Source organism: Rhinichthys klamathensis, unplaced genomic scaffold, assembly GCF_029890125.1.
Source record: "Rhinichthys klamathensis goyatoka isolate OS25496 unplaced genomic scaffold, OSU_Roscu_1.1 h1tg000059l_1, whole genome shotgun sequence".
Taxonomy (NCBI): domain Eukaryota; kingdom Metazoa; phylum Chordata; class Actinopteri; order Cypriniformes; family Leuciscidae; genus Rhinichthys; species Rhinichthys klamathensis.
The window spans coordinates 9,428,864-9,450,726 of NW_026606604.1; the positions used below are offsets into that span (position 1 = coordinate 9,428,864).

Consider the following 21,863-nt stretch of genomic DNA (forward strand, 5'->3'; position numbering starts at 1 on the left):
TCGCCCAAAAATAATTTACTCATGTTGTTCTGAACTGGTATGACTTTCTTTCTTCCGTTGAACACGTTTTTTGTCCATACAATGGAAGTCAATACATTTTTCACAATATTTTCAAGTTTCACATTAGAACTTAAGTCACTACAGGTTTGGAACCACATGAAATCATTAAATGATTTTGGGGCGGACTATCCCTTTAAGACATTTTGTAAAGTTGTAAAGATGATGCTAATGATTTTAAACTGGTCAAATGACATGAAATGCATTCCTATAATTAGATTACTCTGAGAGATCGTATTACATAGGACAAGCCACATCCGAATGACTCAAGGTTTACCAACGAACTTTACACTGTGTGTGTACAGGCAACAAAAATATCTGTAAGACTGAGAATTAAATTTTATTAAATCTACAGCACTGGACACAGTTTCACAGGTCATGCGATATGCAGTTCATAGAATTAAATTAATGTCAATAATGTTCATTTCAACATTAACAACACCGATAACATTAGAACATAAAAACTACAAACATTTCAACATTGATAAGATTAGCTAGTCAAACACATTGCATTTCATTCTCTGGAATTCCCTTCAAAAGAAACTGTAAACGTCATCACTTCGTCGGCGTACTTGTTCATGTCCAATTAAATTTGGTGTTCAGCTATGTTCGATTTGAGGAAATAAAAATCAAATCAAAGAGGGCAGTTAAAGACAGTTAATATTTTCAGTAAAGAACATTCCATGAAAATTGACGACGTCCGTTTTTGTGGTACAGTTTGTGTGCCGAGAGTTACATCTAACAATACGTAAAAAAAAAAAAAACTGGCACCACAACCTAAAGGAAAAATAAAAACAAAAAAACTCGACAAAAAAAAAGAGCTGGCTTTTATCATTCATTTGACAGTGTTTGCCACTGACATCAAGTACCTAAAATGTCCTGAAAACAAAAAAACAATAAGGCACCATTCAAGAAAATAATGAAATAAAATAAAAAATAACCTTATTGTCCAGAGTTAAGAAAGCACAAAACAAAAAAGCACATTAAAACTGTAATCCACTTGGTACAAAAAGTATAAAAAAATAAAATAAAAACAAGCTACATCATCCTTGAAGCGGTGTTTGATGAAAAGTTCTGCTTTTGCCGCCTTCCACGATTATTCTTAGGACATTTCCTGTATAAAAAAAAAAAAAAAATGTATTATGATAGGTAAATCGAACTTTAAATATTAAGAAAGTGCGTTAATGCATGCTTTTGGAAGATGCGAAAATTTCCATTTTTCTCTACCAAATGCTATTGTAGCCCCTTGTTAAGTTTCTTCCAGCACTCACCTGGTAATACACATGACCACTGCCACAATAATGGCGATCTGCACGGCTCCAATGATAGCAGCTATAAGCACATAATGAAGTTTCTGGCCACTGGGTACCACATACAGGATGTTAAAGTCGGCGATCTCCTCACACTGCGTCCCCGTGTAACCCGATTCACACCTGTGGAAATACAAGAAACCATCGGAAACTCATTTTCCAACAAATGTCATTTTTAATGAACACCTGATAGGATGAACACAGTTCTGTGCAACCAAACACCAGACGCTCACCGGCAGGAGGCGATGCCGTAATTAAATTCACACTGGCCATGGACGCAGAAGTTGGCGTAGTCATCTGTGCAGGGAACGGGCATCCAGCCGTATCCTTTCCCATCACCGGCTTTTGCTGGGTCTAAAATAGAACAATCTACTTTTACTTCTCTATTGCTGAAAGTAGCACATTTAACTCCCAGATTTAGCTTTGTTTAAAACTCAATTATACAGAACTATATAGTTGAGCAGTGCAATTTATGACAGGTGTGTGACAGTTTGAGGCATTTTACTTCGCAGCACAGTTAAAAAGCTACATTATTACAAACAGCCATGATTCTAGATTAAAGGCAACACAATGCATTTAACAGTACAAAATTCACAGTAAAGCTTTTGCAGTAAGTTTTTATTAAGTGAATTTTGACCAACTGAACTGACTTAAAATATGTTGACTACATGACAACATAACTGCAATAACAACATGAATCTGATCGTTTTTGGTCAACATGAGCTCAAAATTGGTCTTATTGGGAACAACTCACGGGTATACCATTTAAAAGTTTGGGGTCAGTATGCTTTTTGACACATTCATTTGATCAAAAGTGACAGTAAAAGCATTAAAATGTTACAAAAATTAAATAAATTCTGTTCTTTTGAACTTTCTATTCATCTAAGAATCCTGAAATGAAGCAGCACAACTGTTTTCAACATAGATAATAATAAGAAATCTGTTTTCAACATAAGAAATGCAGCAAATCTGCATATTAGACTGATTTCTGAAGGATCATGTGACACTGAAGACTGGAGTAATGATGCTGGAAATTCAGCTTTGCATCGCATGAATAAATAACATTTTAAGACATATTTCAAACAGAAAACAGTTATTTAAAATGGTAATGTTTCACAATATTACTGTGTTACTGTATTTTTGATCAAATAAATGCAGCCTTGATGCGCTAAAGATACTTATTTTAAAAATATACAATAATACCCCTCCAACCACATGTCATATAGAGACACATTTCACTATCCAATCAATACAAAATGGAAAAAGACATGTTTTTTTTCTCATTAGATATTCTTCACAATGAAATATTTCACATTCTGGAAGTAAAATTGTGAACACCATTTTAAGGTGCCATTAGAGATGAAGATTAGAAATGCACTGACCAGTAAATTCTGGCTTGTAGGGAAGTCCAGCTTCAGTTTTCTTAGCTTTGTCTTTATCTGAGTGATGAAAAAACAAACACGGATTGGCTCTGGTAGACACTATCATTAAAAATTTCACATAAAGGAACTATGGATAAAATATTGAGTTATCTGAGACTATTTGTCTTGATGTATAAGCTGCAGTGCTGTTACTATGACGGGATCTGACCTGGGCATCTCCCTAAATGTTTCACATCGATCTGTTCCTGCTTCATACAGGACGCCTCTCGCACCAGGCAGGGGTTGTGGTAGGAGTTTCCGTCTGTGCCGCACACTGGATTCTCATTGTGTCCACTGCAGTCGATTTTACACGAACAGCTGCAACAACAGGCCGGTGTAAATGCTGTGAGTCTCATTCGTGCTATGAATTATTCAAAGGCCTAAACAAACATTTTGCTGGAACAAAAAGCTCTTCACCAGTAACAAATGCTTTTGATAAAGCACTGAATGTCATCTATCAGGGTTATTTTCATTAACTAAAACCATTTTCCTTACTTGAAATAAAATAAATTTGAAATGGGAATAAATTGTCAGCTAGTTCCCAAGGCAACAAGTTTTAACTAATGAAAACTAAAACTTAATAAAAAAAAATATAGACGTATTTATAAAAAGCAAATAAAATTACAAGAACACAAAAATTCCGAAATCTTTAACTAAACAGAAAATATAATACAAAATGTTAACAAAAACTATAATAGTATATCAATAGCTATGTTTCCATCCACCTATTTGTATGTGCATATCGCATAAAAAACACTGAATGGAAACGCCAAGATGCGCATAAATTCTAATAATGCGTTTAAAAAAAAAAAAAGGCATTCTTCTTATATTTATCATATAAGAAGATGTGTGCGTAAACTATGATGGATACACATTTATCGAATAAATCCCTCGATGCGCAAGGAAGAATGGATGAATGATGTCGGTAACCGAACAGTTGACGGACGCCATTGACTTCCATAGTAGGAAAGAAAATAATATTGGGTCCATCAACTGTTTGGTTACCGACATTCTTCAAAATATCTTCTTTTGTGTTCAGCAGAAGAAAGAAACTCATACAGGTTTAAAACAACTTTAGGGTGAGTAAATGATGACAGAAAATTTTCATTTTTTAGCGAACTATTCCTTTAAATTTGCAACATTGAATGGAAACATAGCGTAACAGGGATACCAATATGCCTGTTAAATGTAGTCACTAATAAGATCACTCAGAGCTGCAGGTGTGCTCTATTGATCAGTTGTAAATCTCACACACTGAAACACGCGTGCGTCTGTGTGTGCTGTGTGTAGTCGTCTCCCCCTGCTGGTTCATGAACTGGAACTCTGATTAGGGTTTGAGAGCTGACACAGGAATATGTTTCCCTGGGCTCCCTGAATCTCATGTGGCTCCTGGAGTTAGTCCACACCGTTTATTAGCGCTTGGCATGAAAATGCAAAAAGTAAAACATTTGATACAAAAAAGTTTTGCAAAGTCCAAGTGTCTCATGGGAGTAATGTTATTTCCTCCTCGGCTTTGATGGAGCTGAATTCTTTCCAACTTCATGCTTTTATATTATACACAATGGCAGTTGTTTTCAATATTGAGAAAAAAAAAAAAAACTTCATACATTCATTACTTTAAAGAGCTGGCATGAAGTAGCACAGGACTCTTTAATTAGCAACTCCTGGCTACTCTGCTAAATGTGTCCAGACAACATAAGCAGAAATCATAGAGAAATGAATGCAGCACGTACGAGTCCTCATCCTCTGCGTCTTCGTCACATTCAGCGCCGTACTTGCAGTTGCTGCATTTTGTGACTTTCTTGGCCGAATCTGTGCCTGATCCCTCATATTCTGGAAGAGTGATAGCACAAAAATAAATTACAATTATATATATATAAAAAAAACTTTACATTATTAAAGATATAACTGCTTTTTAACCGTTTTCCCCCCTATTTGTCCTTCACAGCAGAATTATTATCTTTAACTAAAACTATCAAAAACATTTCTGTGAATTGAAATAAAATAAAATATAAATATTAGTTGAAAAACTTAAACCTAAATGAAAATTAGAAATGGCAATAAACTGAAATAAGTTGAATCACTACAATTGTTAACTGGACATACATAAAAACTAAAACTATTACTTAAATAAAAATAAATTAATCTAAAATAACCTAATTATCAATATTAAAAAAACGAATAAAATGACAAAAGCACATAACAAAATGACTAAAAAATAAAAGTAACATGAAAGCAATATATATAAGAAGCTAATTCAAAATATAAATACAACTAAAACTGCTTCAAAGCTGTCCACATTTTACCATTTACTTGAAAATATGAAAGACGCATTTGGAAATTGTTGTTATATGCTAGGTATGATGATAATTTCATGATTGTAGAAAGTTATAGAAATTTTTGTTATAGAAAATAACAAATTGCACAAAGAAAGTTCTGAAGTTCAAAGTAGAAATTCCCTGATTTTAACACTGTTGATATAGTTACTTCATATTTATATATAATTATATTTTTATTGTTTTAAAAATATGATTATATAATATATTATTATAAAAACTGATTTTTTAATATATTTATATACATAAAAATATTCATATACATAAAAGTCTGTAGAGGACAAGCTCAAATAGAGAAATTCTGGCAACTGAAAATGAGGAACGAGACTATTATAATCTACACTTTAAAGAAGACTGATTGTCTTTTTAAAGTAAAAGAATGATTCAAAATACTCAGCGCCATAACATGCATTTCAGAAGTGGCCACTGAGCGAGAACATACTCAACAGCACTTAGAGTTGCGTTCCTGCAGCGGTCTGTAATTTGCAGTAATGACAGCTCTAGAGCGGCCCGAACACACAAGCCTTCATCTTTAAACCGAGCACAGCGCGGGGTCACTCTTTTATCACACAACTTCAGCATGAGGAGGATAAAAATAACCTCAGATGGCATGTTTTGGCTGATCTACAGAGCTCTCGAGTGCAGGGAGGTGACCCGTTTCTGCCGTCATTTGAAGTCTGGAGGTCAAAATCCTAGAAATCACCAGGTTTCAATTTCCTTGATATTACTGTGGCTGCTTTTGTGGTCAAAAAAAAAAAAAATTTAAGAAAAGAAAAGAAAACAAACCTCCATCTCCCGATCCTGAGCTGCTATCTGGAACAAAAAAAAAAAAACAAATAGGGAGAACTTATTATAACTATACATCATAAAACATTTGCCATGTCAAGAGTTCATACAGTGGGAGCGTATTATCATGGTCCTTGTATAATGCATTATTAACACGCATATCAAATTATTATGAGCCATGGCATCTAATTTGTGGATGAAAAGAAATCATGAGATTAATTAGAGCTAAAAATAAAGGTTGTCATGTATCAAATCACACTGCTCATTAGAGTCTGTAATATAAGCCTCTTCATATAAACAGGGTGTTAAAATAGAATTTCTGTTCATTTGGACTTAGCAAAAAAAGACAGTTCATCTACTGTCCCTTGAAGGCAACTTTGTCACCAGTGGCCCATCAGAGGCCCTCAAAAATAAAAACAGATCAAACGAACTTTTATTTGAATGAATATCTTGATAATTTGCATCACAGAGTATATACAAATTAATCATATTTGCATTTACAATCAAATATATAAAAATGTATTTTATACAATTAATTTACTAAATGAAATTAGTGTAAAAATTAGTATGTCATTGAAGATGACAGAAATGTCATACCATTTAATAGTTTGGGGTCAGTATGCTTTTTTCCCAGAAATTACACATTAAATTGATCAAAAGTGACAGTAAAGACTATTCTGAGTTTTTTCTCACAATTATAAGTTTATATCTTGCAATTCTGACTTTTTTTTTTAGAATTGCGAGTTTAAATCTGCCAATTCTGACTTTATTAACGGCCAATTGTGAGAAAAAAAAGTCAGAATACTGTTTTGTTTTTTTCAGCGGCGGAAACAAGCTTCCATAGAAATGAAGACAAAAAAAAGCCCCTGTATGAGTTTCTGTTTTATTATTATTATTCAATTTTATGGGTAAGAGGTAATCAATTCTAAATCTGATAAAATATTTGACATAAAAGGATGCATGGAAATGGCAAAGGTTGCTGACATCCCAAATTCTCCTCTATTGCGAAGAATCTAATTGACATGCAAATGAAACACGGTCCTTGGATTCTAAAATACATGTATACAGTATAAATATATACTATATAACTATATAATCCCCTCACAGACCAACACCAATTGTTGCAGCATCTCAAAAAAACAAAGCAAAAAGCTTGTGACTTGTGTTCGACTAAAACGAGCAGTCAGTGTAATGTGAACTAAGGCAGAAGATGTCAGGTTTCATTTCAGGAAGTGGAGGAGACAGTGTGGACTCACCAGGATAGCAGGGGCCCTCAGAGGCCAGAAAGATGGGTCTCTGCTGGGTACAGGCTGCTTGTTTCAGATAGCACTCGTTCTGATAGGTGTCTCCGTTTGTACCGCACACGGGGACGTAGCTCTTAGAGCACTGCGGCAAAAACACCACACAAGAGAGGCTTCTCAGATACAACAAGATATTTGCTGCTTTTGAAGAGCTGGATGCAGTATTGAGTTGAGCTGAGCCACTTCTGACGTGATTTTTCACATTAATATGCTCTAGATGGCTCACTGATCAATGAGGGGGGAAAGGAATGCAGGTAAATGCTAAACCATCGATTCAGCCTTATCATTTGAGAGATTTTCTGAAGAACAATCACATAAAAAATTCTCAACGATTTTTCTCAGAGGAACAGAAGCCATTAAACCAGCAATAAGTCCACAATATGAGAGTGATGACTATAATCATAAAAGTAAAAAAAAAACAAAAAAAACAATGTATCTCTGAAGTATGGAAGCTTGTTTCCGCCACAGAATGAAAAATAAAAAAAGTAATTGCGACTTTTTATCTCACAATTCTGACTTTTTTTCTCAGAATTGCGTGTTATAAAGTCAGAATTGCGAGATATAAAGTCAGAATTTATTGATATAAAGTCGCAATTGCAGGTTATAAAGTCAGAATTGCGTGATATAAAGTCGCAATTGCGTGTTGTAAAGTCAGAATTGCGTGAAATAAAGTCGCAATTGCGTGAAATAAAGTCGAAATTGCGTGAAATAAAGTCGAAATTGCGTGTTGTAAAGTCAGAATTGCGTGAAATAAAGTCGCAATTGCGTGAAATAAAGTCGAAATTGCGTGATATAAAGTCGAAATTGCGTGTTGTAAAGTCAGAATTGTGAGATATAAACTATTCTGAGGGGGAAAAAGTTAGTCTTTTTTCCCCCTTAGAATTGGCCTGATAACTCGCAATTACGAGTTTATATCTCACAATTCTGAGAAAATATGTCAGAATTCGAGATATAAACTCGCAATTATGTGTTATAAAGTCAGAATTGCGAGATGTAAACTCGCAATTGTGAGAAAAAAGTCAGAATTGTGAGATAAAAAGTCGCAATTCTGTCTTTTTTTTTTCCGCAATTGCGACTTTATTTCTCATAATTGCGACTTTATATCTCGCAATTGCGACTTTATTTCTCACAATTCTGACTTCAAATCTCGCAATTGTGAGATAAAAAGTCGCAATTATTTTTTTTTTATTATTCAGTGGCGGAAACAAGCTTCCATACTAAAGGCCTGTTCACAACAAGGACAATAACTACAACGATAGAGAGATATAGTTTAGAAATAGTTCTAAATATAAAGAAATAGCAGAGTCCAAAGCACAACTACAACGATATCGGCACAGAGAAATGATATCACTGGAATCACTTTCAGAACAATTTTTCCAGCAGACGAACAATAAAAACAACGACAGCCAATCAGAATCCTTCCTGCTTTAAAGAGCTTGAGCATTTAAATCTGCAGGCGACAAAAGTTTAGATATGGTTGCTGAGCAAAGGCTTCATATGTGATTATTCCAATCACAATTTAGAATCGGAAACGTTTTCATAAAAACAAAAAACTGTGTTACAAAGTAATAAATAAAAGAAGTAAAAAGCGTACCTGAAACTGGCATACGCATTTGATGTCAGCGCCATTGTTTTGGCAGATCCCGTTGTAACGACATGTAGTGGCGTCGCACACACGCAGGTCGCTCTTCTTCTCGGACAAATCTGAAGAGACACAACAGACGCTGATTAAACACCAGACACCGACAAACCTGTTGGTCAATCATTTTGCAAGGGATAAAAACATTTTACTAGTAGACTTGTTTCTCTTCAAGCTTCTCATAGAGCAAAAATCTGCACTTTTACATTCAGCGACAATGCATGATTATCACATTAAGTGCAGTTCAGGTAAGAATTTCATGCTAAACAAAAAGTGTACCACTAACCTATTCTGTCTTGAACTTAAAAAAAAAAAAAAAAAAAAAGATAAACATGTTTTTCTTTCCTTTGATTATGTTTTATCTCGCCTAATCAGGACTGGACTGTTTTCACCACAGAATAAAAAATAAAAAAGATAATGGCAACGTTTTTTTCCTCACAATTCTGCCTTTTTTCTCGCAAATGTGTTTATAATTGGGAAATATAAACTTGAAATAGCTAGTTACAAAGACGGAATTGAGCGATATAAACTAGACTTTAAGCAAAAAAGTCTGGATTGTGAGATAAAAAGTCACAAACCTTTTTTATTGCGAGTTTATATCTCACAATTCTGACTTTATTTCTTGCAATTGCGAGTTTATAAGTCACAATTCTGACATTTTTCTCAAAATTGTGAGATGTCAACTCACAATTGAGACTTATAAAGTCCGAATTATGGGATATAAACTTGCAATTGCGAGAAAAAAGTCAGATTGTGAGTGTTTTCATTTTTTATTCCATGGCAGAAACAAGCTTCCAGAACTCAGGTGGCTAACAAATGTCTGTGTTTAATGAGTCTGAATGTGGTTATACTGTGTTAATGAGGGTCTATATGAATGTTCCTCCATATACCATAAACCAAACTTCTATAATGGGACCAGGAAGTTAATTTATAGTTCTTGCCCATGCAGGATCAGCTTCATCCACCCATTATAAAAGATGTGAAACATACTGATCTGAAATCAGACTGCAGGAAGAAAGCAGCTGTAAAAAGCATGTGTCCAACAGCTGTCAACTGTCATTCATATTTGAGACCACTAGCTGCGAGTATGAAGCCTATAAACAGAAATTAAGAAAGGCCCGATCCTCCATCTGACACACAGCTGGGACAGACAAAACCTTTGAGACCGGGCTAAAGGAACCATTCACACAAAAATTTACTCTCCCTCATTCCAATCCTGTGTGAGTTTCTTTCTTCTGTGGAACATAAAAGACTATTTTTTGAAGAATGCCTCAGACAGTGTTTGTTTGTCTATACAATGAAAGTCAATAAGGTCCAGGGTTGTTTTGGACCCCATTGACTTTCATTATTTTTTAAATATCTTCTTTTGTGCTCCACAGAAAAAAGAAAAGTCATTCAGGTTTGGAACAACATATTACCACTAAACCTGGACAACCAAACCACCTACAATAACACTATATCAAAATATATTCCGTTTTTGAAAAAATGGTAATAGTTAATGGATGGGACAACCGGTTTGTATTAAGAGTTGCAAATATTAGACTTCGAATGGATGTTCAGAATCTTTTCATTTTACTTCATTCTTAGTTTTTAAATAGCTCTATAAAAACAAAGCTCTTCAAAGCGAGCTAGATTGCCCATAATAATAATGCCCCATAACTGAAGATTTCATTTAAATTAAGAGCAAAGCATCCCGAAGCAGGTCATTGGCCATGCAAATGAAGGGCACTGGGCAGCCGTAACCCTTGTGTAAATTCAGGCAGATGAGACGAGGCGTAAGACAGCCCGTTAATGAGGAGCGCACACTTAAAGCCACTACAGACGCTTGCTGGCATGCGGCCGAGCCGCGCATGCATTTGGAAAATGGCACAAATGCTGCAGCCACAGAGACCCAGCCAAGTGGTTTTGGAGAGAGAGGAAGTATTCCAGATAAAACCAATGCACAGACTTTAGACGAGTGAAGTTTGGAAGAGCAGCTTGAGAAGTTAATTAATAAGTCTGTTTAAATCAGACGAGAGGTTAATCTGTGGAGGTGTTAAAGTGTTGTGAGAAATGATGTGTTGGTCTGGCACCTGTGGGAATAGAGCGAGTGCTAATAAATTCACTGTCAAAGTGAGCTGGATTTCACAGCTTGAGTACAGTAATGCCTTTACAGTAATAAACGTAAAAGTGATCAAAGTAATGAAAGTTTCACAAGAAATATGATATCTGAGATAATACCATGGTGATACTTTGATTTACCATGGTAAGGAATGATCTTGGCAGACTAGATCTGCTACTCATGCTGACTCATGAGTGAAGGCTACTGCTGAAACATCCACATAAATACAGTGAATAGAATCCAAGCTGTTGCAAGCAAAGTAGAGAGAAAGCCCTAGCAGATCTAGGCAGGTGGTGCTGGGGAGGGTGGAGGGATAGGACAAATCCCATGGAGCGCTACACTGAGCTGAGCGGGTTCGGGACAGAAATAACTAGGTTACGTAGATAGAACAGATCGATTGGCCAAGGTGGTTGGCTTTAAGATTAACCAATCAGCTGCTGTATTTATATCATATTTACACAATACTCCATTGTGCAAAGATTGCCATGTCCAAAACACCTTGGTACTTTGTAAAACATACAAACAAACAAACAAACGTGGTATTACAGTAGTGAAAGTTCCAAAAACACCGTATTACAACAGTGCCAAAGAATACATTTCAATTGAATGTGTCCACAAAACATGGTACCATGTCAAAAACATGGCTTTTAAAAAAGTGCGTGTACAAAATCCCAAAATATCGTAATGTTGATGAATCTAACTGAAGATCTTGGTAAAACTTTACAATAAGGTTCCATTAGTTAATTACATTACATGAACTAACAATGAAACATATTTATAAAGCATTTATTAATCTTAGTTAATGTCAACTTAAAAAGTTGTAACTGTAATATTTAATAGACCTGAGACAACATGAACTAACAAAGACCAGTTGTATTTTTATTAACTAACATCAACAAAGATTAATATATAATGTAACAAATGTTTTGCTTATTGTTAGTTAATGTTAGGTAATGCATTAACTAACTTTAACTTAAGGGTAACTTATGGCAAAGTATTATATAACTAGAGTTGGGTATCGTTTGAATTTTAGCGATTCCGATTCTGCTTATGGATTCCGATTCTTTTCCAGTAAGGTAAAACATTTAGTCAAACATTTAAATCAAACATATTTATTCTGTCTTTTGGCAAAATGTTATGTAGCTGATCTCCATTTATAAAAATCAGCAGCATAAATTTTCCTACGGTTTTAACAAAAATACCCCAGCAAAAACAACTGGATTAATTAGTATAAATTTCAAACATTATTAAAAACAAGTAAACAGTAAAAAAAAATATGAACAAATTACTTAGCAATACACAAATAAATACATATGAAAAAAGTTCAGGTAAACAATTTGTCAATGCCGACAGATTTTGCCTCATCATTTGTTCCATTTCCCACTTATAAGTTACATATAGCAGTGTAAGCAATATTTAAGGTTGTTATGAAAAATGCTCTAAATAATCTGCTGTCTTTTAGTTCAGTTTAAGTTTTAGTGCCAAAATGCACTACTGTATTCACTTTACTATTCATGCTAGTCTACTTCACCAATACAAAACAACTTGAACTCGCTGAGATGCACAAATGACAAATACACCAACTGATAAGGCCTAACCTTCACAACAAACCTCATCCAACTAGTTCCTTAATGGGACATTCCTTAAACGTCCCTCATCTGAACTGACCCAGTTCCAAGTGTACATCTCTAAACAAATACAATGCACAGTGTGTGTGGGGCAGAGGGGAGACCCAGATCTCACACTGCGCAAAGATAATCAGAGCAGCGACAGGAATCAATGCCATTTGAAAGATAAGGACATCAGTCCATTGCCTGAAGCCAAACAGCTCATCCGCTCAAGACCAGTCGATACTCATCTCCTCAATGGGTCAATAGTCCCTGCAAAGTGTCCCATATTAAAAAGAAGGAAGCTGTGACGTTATATCTTAACTTTAGACCCTCTTTCTCATCTAAAGGAATATTTAACTGAATCCTATCCTAGTAGAAGTTCAAAACATTTCACACTTTAAAGATATTTTTGAAAGAAGTTCATTACAAGTATAATATAAATATGAGTCCAAGGCTACATAAACACTTCCGATTTATTGCTCAGATCCGATTGCAGATTGCAGTGTGAACAGAGCATCGTCCTGAATTGTACACTGTGAAAAATAAAATGCCATTTTTATGGTAAAATACCGGCAGCTGTGGTTGCCAAAACTTTACCGTCAAAAATATGGTACAGACGTTATTGGTTTTACAGACTTGACTTATAAACCTGTAATAAACCGTATTTCATTATCTGATATAATGTTAATTTACCAACCTATTTATGTATTAATATCTGTTTTGTACAATTGTAATACACTGACAACCAACAATCATCACAGCAGTGATGAAAGTCACATGATAAATCAAAGCTCATCACAAGCAGCTCCTCCACAAGAAAGTTAATACTAATATAAATAAGCTGCACAGTCTCATTCGCACAAACACTAAACAGCATCATGGTAACACATGAAATTTTAAAAATGCAATAAACATTAATTTCACAACATTAAATGTAACAAAACTCTAATGTACATAACTGATTAGAAAAGAACTAAGAAAACTATGAAGAAACATAGTTATTTCAACAAAAATACATCAAATGTGAAGTGTCACGCAGGGAATGTCAATTTACGTTTTTTCACTGTAAATTATACAATGAGTTGTTCTTTTTCACTTTCAAAAACGGTATTTAACGGTATTTTACAGTAAAATTACATTAAATGTACCGTTAGGTCTATCAGAGTTATTTACCGTATATAGTAAGGAATCTTTCTGTTAACCAATTAACAGTTTTTCACTGTAGCATTTTTACAGTCTTTTACCGTTAAAAATCACAATCATTTTTTACAGTGTAATGTAGCACGCTATCATGCGGAAGTAAACACGGAGGACAATAAAGTAAGTGATAACATGTTTATTTATATTGTGATCTCCCACCAAAGCCAGCAAATGTATGCGCAGGTAAAATAGAAAAACAAAGACGAGGATGTGAAAAAAGAGAGCAGAGTTTTTAAACACTTATGATATGAGCCCTCGTGTTTTGCTTGTATACACAGTAGAGCTGTCACATCACTGTTGCAACCTTTAGCAACTGTCTTGATAACTTCGGGGATGTAAAATCTTTTAAGTGATTCCCATGAGCGCAGAATTGTGACGAATGTTGATTTAGTGACAAAAGTTGCATGAATTCCGATATGACTGTTTAGACTGAGGTCGCATTGCAAAAAATTGAAAAGATCAGATTCCATGTGGTTTGTGTCGTTCACATTGTCATGACAAAAACCTATCTGAGTCGCATAAGAGCAGAGAAATTGGATTTGGGCCGCATTTACCTGCAGTCTGAACGTAGTCTAAAGGGAGCTTTGCTGCTCTAGCCATGTTATGCAAATGCACCTTTAATGACTCTGCTAGACCAGCAACATAAACCAGCTTGTACCAGTATGGAAATTCAAGTGTGTCCTTTCAGCAGGGGACTTTTTTTTGTAGAGTCCAGCACTGTGAAAACACACCCAGCATAAGAGCACAGCATGTAGACACAATAGGGAGGGTCAACATAAAACTTTACATAGAATCATAGGGTTTATATACACACTACTGTAACAAAAAATAAAAATAAAATAAAATAAAATAAATAAAAGTCTCAATCTTCTTTAAATTTTTTTACGATAGATAATAACCGTCTACAATTATAGATCACATATGATTCACAAAACTACACATTATCAACAGTTTCTTCTTACTGACACTGATACACGATTTTACCTCCTAGACACTCAAGTTCGGCTTAAACTTGCTTTAAGAAGAATAAAGTAACCCTATCTCTCAGAGTGTGTGTGCTACGGGCTGTGCTTTAATTGTACAACTGTAAACTGCTGTGAGGGTCGAGAGCATTATACGGGTTTTCTCCATTCTGTAGTGCCTCTTTGCCTCCGGCATATTAGGGACACACACACACACACACACACACAAAAAAAGACAATACATGTATTAAGAAGGGGAGAAAGACCTATAGAGGACAGGCAATGAAGAGATAGGTGGGTGATGGGTATAGCTAAAGGATAGAGACACTTAAAGTACTTCAAAGAAGTCAAATGTATATCATGACCAAGAATGCATTGCTTGAGAGTTGTGGCAAACATCCTAAAAAGAGAGTGGATGACTAGAGCTTCTTGCTGTTAATGACTACCAACCAGAATCCACTGCAGTCGAGCTGTACTGTTATAATTAGTTTGAGGTCTTTGAGATCAAACAAGTCGTGATACAGATCTCTTGTCTAAGGCTGGGAGATCAAAGACTCAAAGGTATGAAGCCATCAGCCGTTACTGTTAAGGAGTGCAACATTCGTGCGGTCTAGTGGTTAGAAACCACCGCGGCTTTGATCTGAACATTAATTTAGTTTGATAAACTTGATTCAACCTCAATTTTGCAGTCAATTACCTACAGGGATACATCATCTAACATCTTTAAAATATCACTTCAATCCCAACAAGTTATAGTCTTGTGGTAAAGAATACCACAACTAGAACCATCAGTATATCTAGAGGTAGGAACCGGTTCTTCATTGAGATCTTCTGAAGTAGATTTAGTCTCGAGTTTAACCATCAAAGTGATGGTATAACTACAGACGAAGAAGGAAACAAAGGACTACCAGCATGGTCAATTTGGCATGTCTTTGGGTGGGAGTAATTGTGGTTTATGTGGGCCGGGCCTCTTTGAAGGCACCATCTGTGACGGGCTTCCTTAAAATAATTGCTTCTTAATTATACGCCAGTGTGGAACTGACAGAATCCACAAGCGTGACATCAGAGTTAAACATTTCAGGACCAAAACACACCTTGATGGAATGACGGAAAATGTTACATGACAAAAACACTAAATTCAAGTAAATACAGAGCGAAGTACCAAAAATATGTTAGATGAGCTCATCCAAAAAGTTTGTTTTAAAAATGTTCTTTTCTATCCCAGCTTAATATACAAAGACAAATCTCAGTAGCTGATCTTAGCTGACATCCTACAATCCCCAAATAGCAACACTAGCTCAAGCAACGGTGTGAGTTTGAAGGCGGGGCTATCTGTCAGTTCTACTGAGCATAGCACAATATTTCAGTATCTAAAACAAAAGCAACCAAGGAATTTCTAATCCCAATCTCAGTTTAATATACAAAGACAAATTGTAAGTTTGAAGGCGGGGCTATCCGTTTGTCTGACCAATGGCAGAATGGGGGTGTTTGGGGAACCTGATTAAAAACAATCTTTCTTCCTGTGACTCCAGTGGTGCCGAAATTACACATTAAGCCATTAAACCAGCTAAACAATTAAAAAAATATATATATATCTGGTAAAAATAAACATTTTCGGCTTAAATTCTATTAAACATAGGACAATATTCAGTATCTAAAACAGAAACAACCAATGACTTTCTAATCCCAATTCCAGCCATATAAAGACAAATCTAAGTAAACCATTAGTTTAAAAATTTTAAACATTTGTTAAAGGAGAACTCCGGCGCAAAATGAACCTTTGGTCTAATAACACATTGGTACCTAGTCAACCGTTCTCTGAGATTTGTTTTCATGATAATCGAATGTAAAGAGTTTTATCTCTAAAAACTGTTTAGCGTATAACGCTAGTAATGGGGGCATTTAATAAGTAAAAAAAAATCGCTAGTTTATACCACTAACAAGGCTCAAAATAGCCCCACACGAACACAGTAACATAATGAGGGTCCCTGCATGCAAAACGAAGCATTGAGAACTTTGTAAGTGTACAGACCGTTTAATAAGAAGATAAAGATAAAGACAGTCCACTTCGTGTATACAGACAGGAGCCATCTTTGGGAAACAGTCTCGACTAATCAAACCACGAACGCCATTCATACAGTTCAGCTCACTTAGCACGTCGTTCGTGGTTTGATTAGTCGAGACTGTTTTCCAAAGATGGCTCCTGTCTGTATACACGAAGTGGACTGTCTTCATAAAATATCTTCTTATTAAACGGTCTGTACACTTACAAAGTTCTCAATGCTTCGTTTTGCATGTAGGGACCCTCATTATGTTACTGTGTTCGTGTGGGGCTATTTTGAGCCTTGTTAGTGGTATTAACTAGCGATTTCTTTTTACTTATTAAATGCCCCCATTACTAGCGTTATACGCTAAACAGTTTTTAGAGATAAAACTCTATACATTAAATTATCATGAAAACAAATCTCAGAGAACGGTTGACTAGGGACCAATGTTTTTATTAGACCAAAGGTTCATTTTGCGCCGGAGTTCTCCTTTAAAGCATTCCGACCAGCTCCACATAGCAACATTGGCTCAACCAATGGTGAGTTTGAAGGCGGGGCTATCCGTTTGTCTGACCAATGGCAGAAGGGGAGTGTTTGGGAAACCTGATTGAAAACAATTATTTCTGCGACTCAAGTGATGCCGAAATGCCACATTTTGCCTTTACACCAGCTAAACAATTAAAAAATATTAAGTTATATCTGCTAAAATAAAAAAAATTCAGCTTAAATTCTACTAAGCAGCACAATATTCCGGCATCTAAAGCAGAAGCCACTCAGGATGGGCTTAAAGAGCGTGACAGCATGCAGGGTGAGCATATTGCCTTAAACTGGGTTCGCCAGCGCCCGCTGCATCCACACACATGCATTATGCAAAGCTTTGCAATACCGCTTCCCTTCGGTCGACCCCTCGCCCTGTCACGGTGGACTCCATTGATTTCAGACCTATGGGCTACGGGGAAGCTATGTGCATAAAGCATCTCCCTCACACTGGAGTGATTTAGAGGCCGTTTGTCTGTTCAATGGAAAGCCATTAAATTGACTGATGACTATAAGAGTTGGGTTTTCATATCCAGCCTTGCTTTAGAACCTCGGCATCCTTGAATACAAAACGCTGGTTGCATGTCAATTGATGTTCTCTCAGATGTGTGAGCAATGCGTGTTTCAAGAGCGGTCAGGAAATGGATAGAAGACTACTTAAAGAAATCATTCTATGCAGCTTCAGAGCTATGAGCCAGCATGACTGACCAGATCAGGCAAAGATTAGAGCTCTGATTGATAAGTGCACAGGATGTACTTAACAGTAAATGCCATTTAAAACACATTATCTAATGACATTATCTAAAATTCAAATGGCTTATTCAAAGAACAAAAGATTGGATAGAGATTAGATCGGCCTTAATGTGAACAACTAACATTTCAGTTCTCCTGCTGAGGTCAGAGATTGTGTTTTTTTTTTGGGTCACAGAATTACAATGGTATGTATGCACGTACATCGACATCGATCATTATTTCTATATATATATATTAATAATATTTACTTATACAATTCTCTATGAAAAAAACATGGGGTAAAATATGCATTAAAACAAAGATTGAAGGTACGTTTGCACGACAACAAAGTAGGCTACTGAAAACAGAAAAGTTTCTCTTTTGTGTTTTACGTGTAGATGACAACATTGTTAAAATGATCCCGTTCACACGGATCCGCGAAAAACGATTAAAAACGCTGTATTCTCCTGACAGGCCACTAGTTGGCGATGTCACTTTGCACAAAGAAACACTACGCGCTTATAGGCCGAGAACATGTAATATATGCGAATGATGTCACTAGTTTCACAAATTCGCGTTTTTGTAGATTACACGAAGACGATAACGGTATCGTTTTCAAAAACTTGCACTTGAAACCAGTTTCAAAAGCTCGAGTTTTAAGGCCCCCAAAATATTGTTGTCATGTAAATGGACAGCCAAAACGTATATAAAAAGTTCCATTAATAGTTGAAAACTGTGTCGTGTAAAGGCCCCTAAATGATGTTGCTCTAAGCATGAAGTGGTGGGATACAGGTCTGTTCCGATCTGAAAGGTTCTTGACCAGAAAAAACAATGATAAATAGCCTACAAATAACAGAAAGCAACTGAAAATATAATCATACCTGGATAGGATACCAAAATAAATTGCCTTATAAAATTTGAAAGTGATGAGAAAACACTTCTCATATTCATGTCACTTGGAAGTAAACTAATATAATATTTGGCCTAGTGATTTTGTGTTAGTCTAATTACACTACCATATTTGCAAGTTTTCCTATTCCCCTCATGTCAGGTCAATAATTTAACATATTGATGGTAATGTTAATATTAAAAAAAAAAAACACTGCTCTAAATCAGGTAAACGCTTTAATTCGAGGGTGTTGTAACTTATCATTTACTGATGAGTAACAGCAAGAAATGAGAGCAGAGATGCAAGCACAAATATTGATTTACTAAGATCCAGGATCAAATTCCAGTAACATTATCAATACAGAAATCAAAGCTGGGGTTTTAATATGGCAATTTAATGTAGCTTTTAAGGTTAGCAAAATTACCAACTTGCCCTTTAATAAAAGAAACACCATTAATGCAGCGGTCAAAAATAGGATGTCTAGTGAATTAGTGACACTAAGGAGAAGGGCATCAATAAAGGGGGCTTTTTTCTGGTTGTGGTCAGTACAATCCAACTGCTGAGGGCAATTCTGATGCCCCTGAGACTCGCTCCATTGTGTTCCTGCCTTTTACAAAACCAGCCCGGCGCTTATGCAGGACGGCCACTGATTAAACCACTGGTGCCTGGAGCTTTGAATCTGAAAACACTGGCGCACAATGGCCGCTATTGTCAGCTGCTTTTCCTTCTATTAATTCTAGGTGACAAAAAGGGTGTCAGGATTTTAAAAAGAAAGACAGCCAGGAAAAAAAAAAGCCCATCTGGAGAGTTTACATTATATATAATGCCCCAAAAGACAAAGATGAGCATTATGTTAAAAGGTTACATTTTAAACAGCTACTTATTGTGATATTTTGCATGCAGCCAGTGTGTAAATGCCATCAGGTGAAAGCATACTACTAGCTGAGTCAACAGTTTGTAAAAAAAAGGTCAACAAAGCCTAAAAATGTGCATTAATAACCAATTATATCCATAACTATATTCACAAACAAGTGTATAAATTAGCCTTCAACCTGAAGTCTGGTGCAATTCAGCTATCATGACAAGGCTTTAACTGCACTAGTCTTCACTTGGATATGGTTGGAAACATCAATTATCCAATCCAAAAACAATGAACATGTTTCGTAAGGTCTGGTAGGACATACAAGACAATAAATAAGATCACAACACCATGCAAGGCTTTTCAAACAGGCCTTGTGCCTGAAAGCCCCCCATCGGTCACCATATGGGACAGTACAAACAGCGGGGCTCACCGTTGCCTTCCCAAGCCGCATGGATTAACATGTGGCTTAAAACATTACAATTGGCTTATCATTGCCCATGGAGAAATATCCATGCACATAGGCTAGCTATACAAAATCCAATCAGAATCTCATTTACTAAAACCAGTTTCTTTAGTTTATGAGAATTTGTGGTCACCACCACAGACCCCTGATGAGAGTGATGTTATAGGGTGGGGTTCACGCTTCCCTTTATATTGTCTCACCTGATCTGGTGCATCAAAAGATGGACGCCTGCCTTCAGCCCCAGCAAAGTGCAAACCCATTCAAAGAGGAGTTAATATATGCACACAAATCAAAATAGCCCCATGCATCAGTTTATTTGACAGGAACACATCGGTAGTTTCATTTTAGCATCCCTCCCTACACTGCCTGCATCTCGTAAGCCTCCAGAGGCCATGCTTCCTGAATCTCCATCTTCAAGATGCACACAGCAAATGTGCAATATCTGCAACAAAGATACAAAGTGAGCATGCTTTTATTTCCATGCAACATATTAAATAGTGAATGCATACCTAAACAGCCTTTTCCTTTGCCGGACACACAGTCAGTGTTCTGCGGGTGGGATGACTGGACGGATCCCAGCGCTGGGCTGATGATGATGGTCAGCAGGCAGAACACAGACAGTTCTGGTCCGGTCCTCCTTATCAGCCCGCTGCCCACCGACATGATGTATCTGTATCTCCTCTTTGACCTGTTAAATAAAGGTGCAGGGGAACAAAAGAGGAGCAATCTGTGGATGCTGCGGAAAATATTCCAATGTTTCCTTTTTAAAACGTGTTAGTGTCCCAGAAAGGCCGAGTGAGCCTTGTGAGCATCACTCCGGTTAAAAACAGCCTTGCATTTGGATCACAAGCACATTTGCACGGATTCGCTGTTGTGTGTGTTGCATGAGCTCGTGCGCGTCTCATTAACAGCTCGCGGATGCCTCTCGTTCTGTCTTTGTGTGCATCTCTCGCGCGTCTGTTTTGCTAGGTGTGAGAAAAGCCGACGCGTATCGCCTGTTTTCCGTCCTTTAGAAAGCGTTCGCTCTCAGTTCTCTTCAATCCTTTCGTTTCGGGGCAATATTGCGAGTCTCCTTGCCCAAAATCCCAACAACAAAGGGTCGGCACGGATGGGTTGCAGTCACGTGACTCCTGAACCACCTCCCCCAATTCCCAGAGGAAATGCAGGACCCCTGAAAATCTGAAAGACTACAGTTGGGTCATTATTAGTATGCAGTTCAGTTAATTTTCATTTGGCAATTATATGTCTCAATCAGTGGTTTGTGGTGGACTTGTGAAATTAGTTGTATTAGGCTAATATTAATTAATAGTTTATTTTTCCATTTGATACACAGCAGTGTTATCTTAGTATCATTCCCTATTATAATTTTTAATTAATATTTTGAATAATATTTTATTTTAATATTTCCCGTTTTCATTTTAATTTGAGCTCAAATTTAGGTAGGCTTTGTTGTGCTTTAGTATTTTTTTATTGATTTTTTACGATTTCTATATTTTCTTTATGAGCAATGTTGCTTGAAATGAATTATGTTTAAGTTACTTTATTTTATTTCTGTTAATGTTTATTTTATTTAGTTTAAGTAATGAAATGTTTTTCTAAAAGCTTTTTAGTT

The 21,863-nt window shown here is 36.2% G+C and overlaps 1 protein-coding gene across 1 annotated transcript; it reads right to left on the minus strand.

The window, feature by feature from the left end:
• Positions 1-378: 378 nt before the first annotated feature.
• On the minus strand, positions 379-21,403 carry tmeff1b (transmembrane protein with EGF-like and two follistatin-like domains 1b). Its single transcript, XM_056249302.1, has 10 exons — positions 20,761-21,403; positions 8,806-8,915; positions 7,167-7,296; positions 5,911-5,937; positions 4,522-4,621; positions 2,958-3,106; positions 2,750-2,806; positions 1,601-1,721; positions 1,329-1,490; positions 379-1,171 (listed from the first exon to the last, which is right to left on the minus strand). Exons 1-10 carry the CDS (start codon positions 20,912-20,914, stop codon positions 1,096-1,098), a joined length of 1,086 nt encoding a protein of 361 aa, XP_056105277.1. The 5' UTR covers positions 20,915-21,403; the 3' UTR covers positions 379-1,095.
• Positions 21,404-21,863: the final 460 nt, after the last annotated feature.

Excerpts from the sequence above, each read along its gene's own strand:
- tmeff1b (XM_056249302.1), bottom strand. The coding sequence starts at position 20,914 with ATGTCGGTGGGCAGCGGGCTGATAAGGAGGACCGGACCAGAACTGTCT. Across the intron at positions 4,622-5,910 it reads CTCAGGATCGGGAGATGGAG|AATATGAGGGATCAGGCACA; the intron begins GTTTGTTTTCTT and ends TCACTCTTCCAG. Across the intron at positions 1,172-1,328 it reads GTGGTCATGTGTATTACCAG|GAAATGTCCTAAGAATAATC; the intron begins GTGAGTGCTGGA and ends TTTTTTATACAG.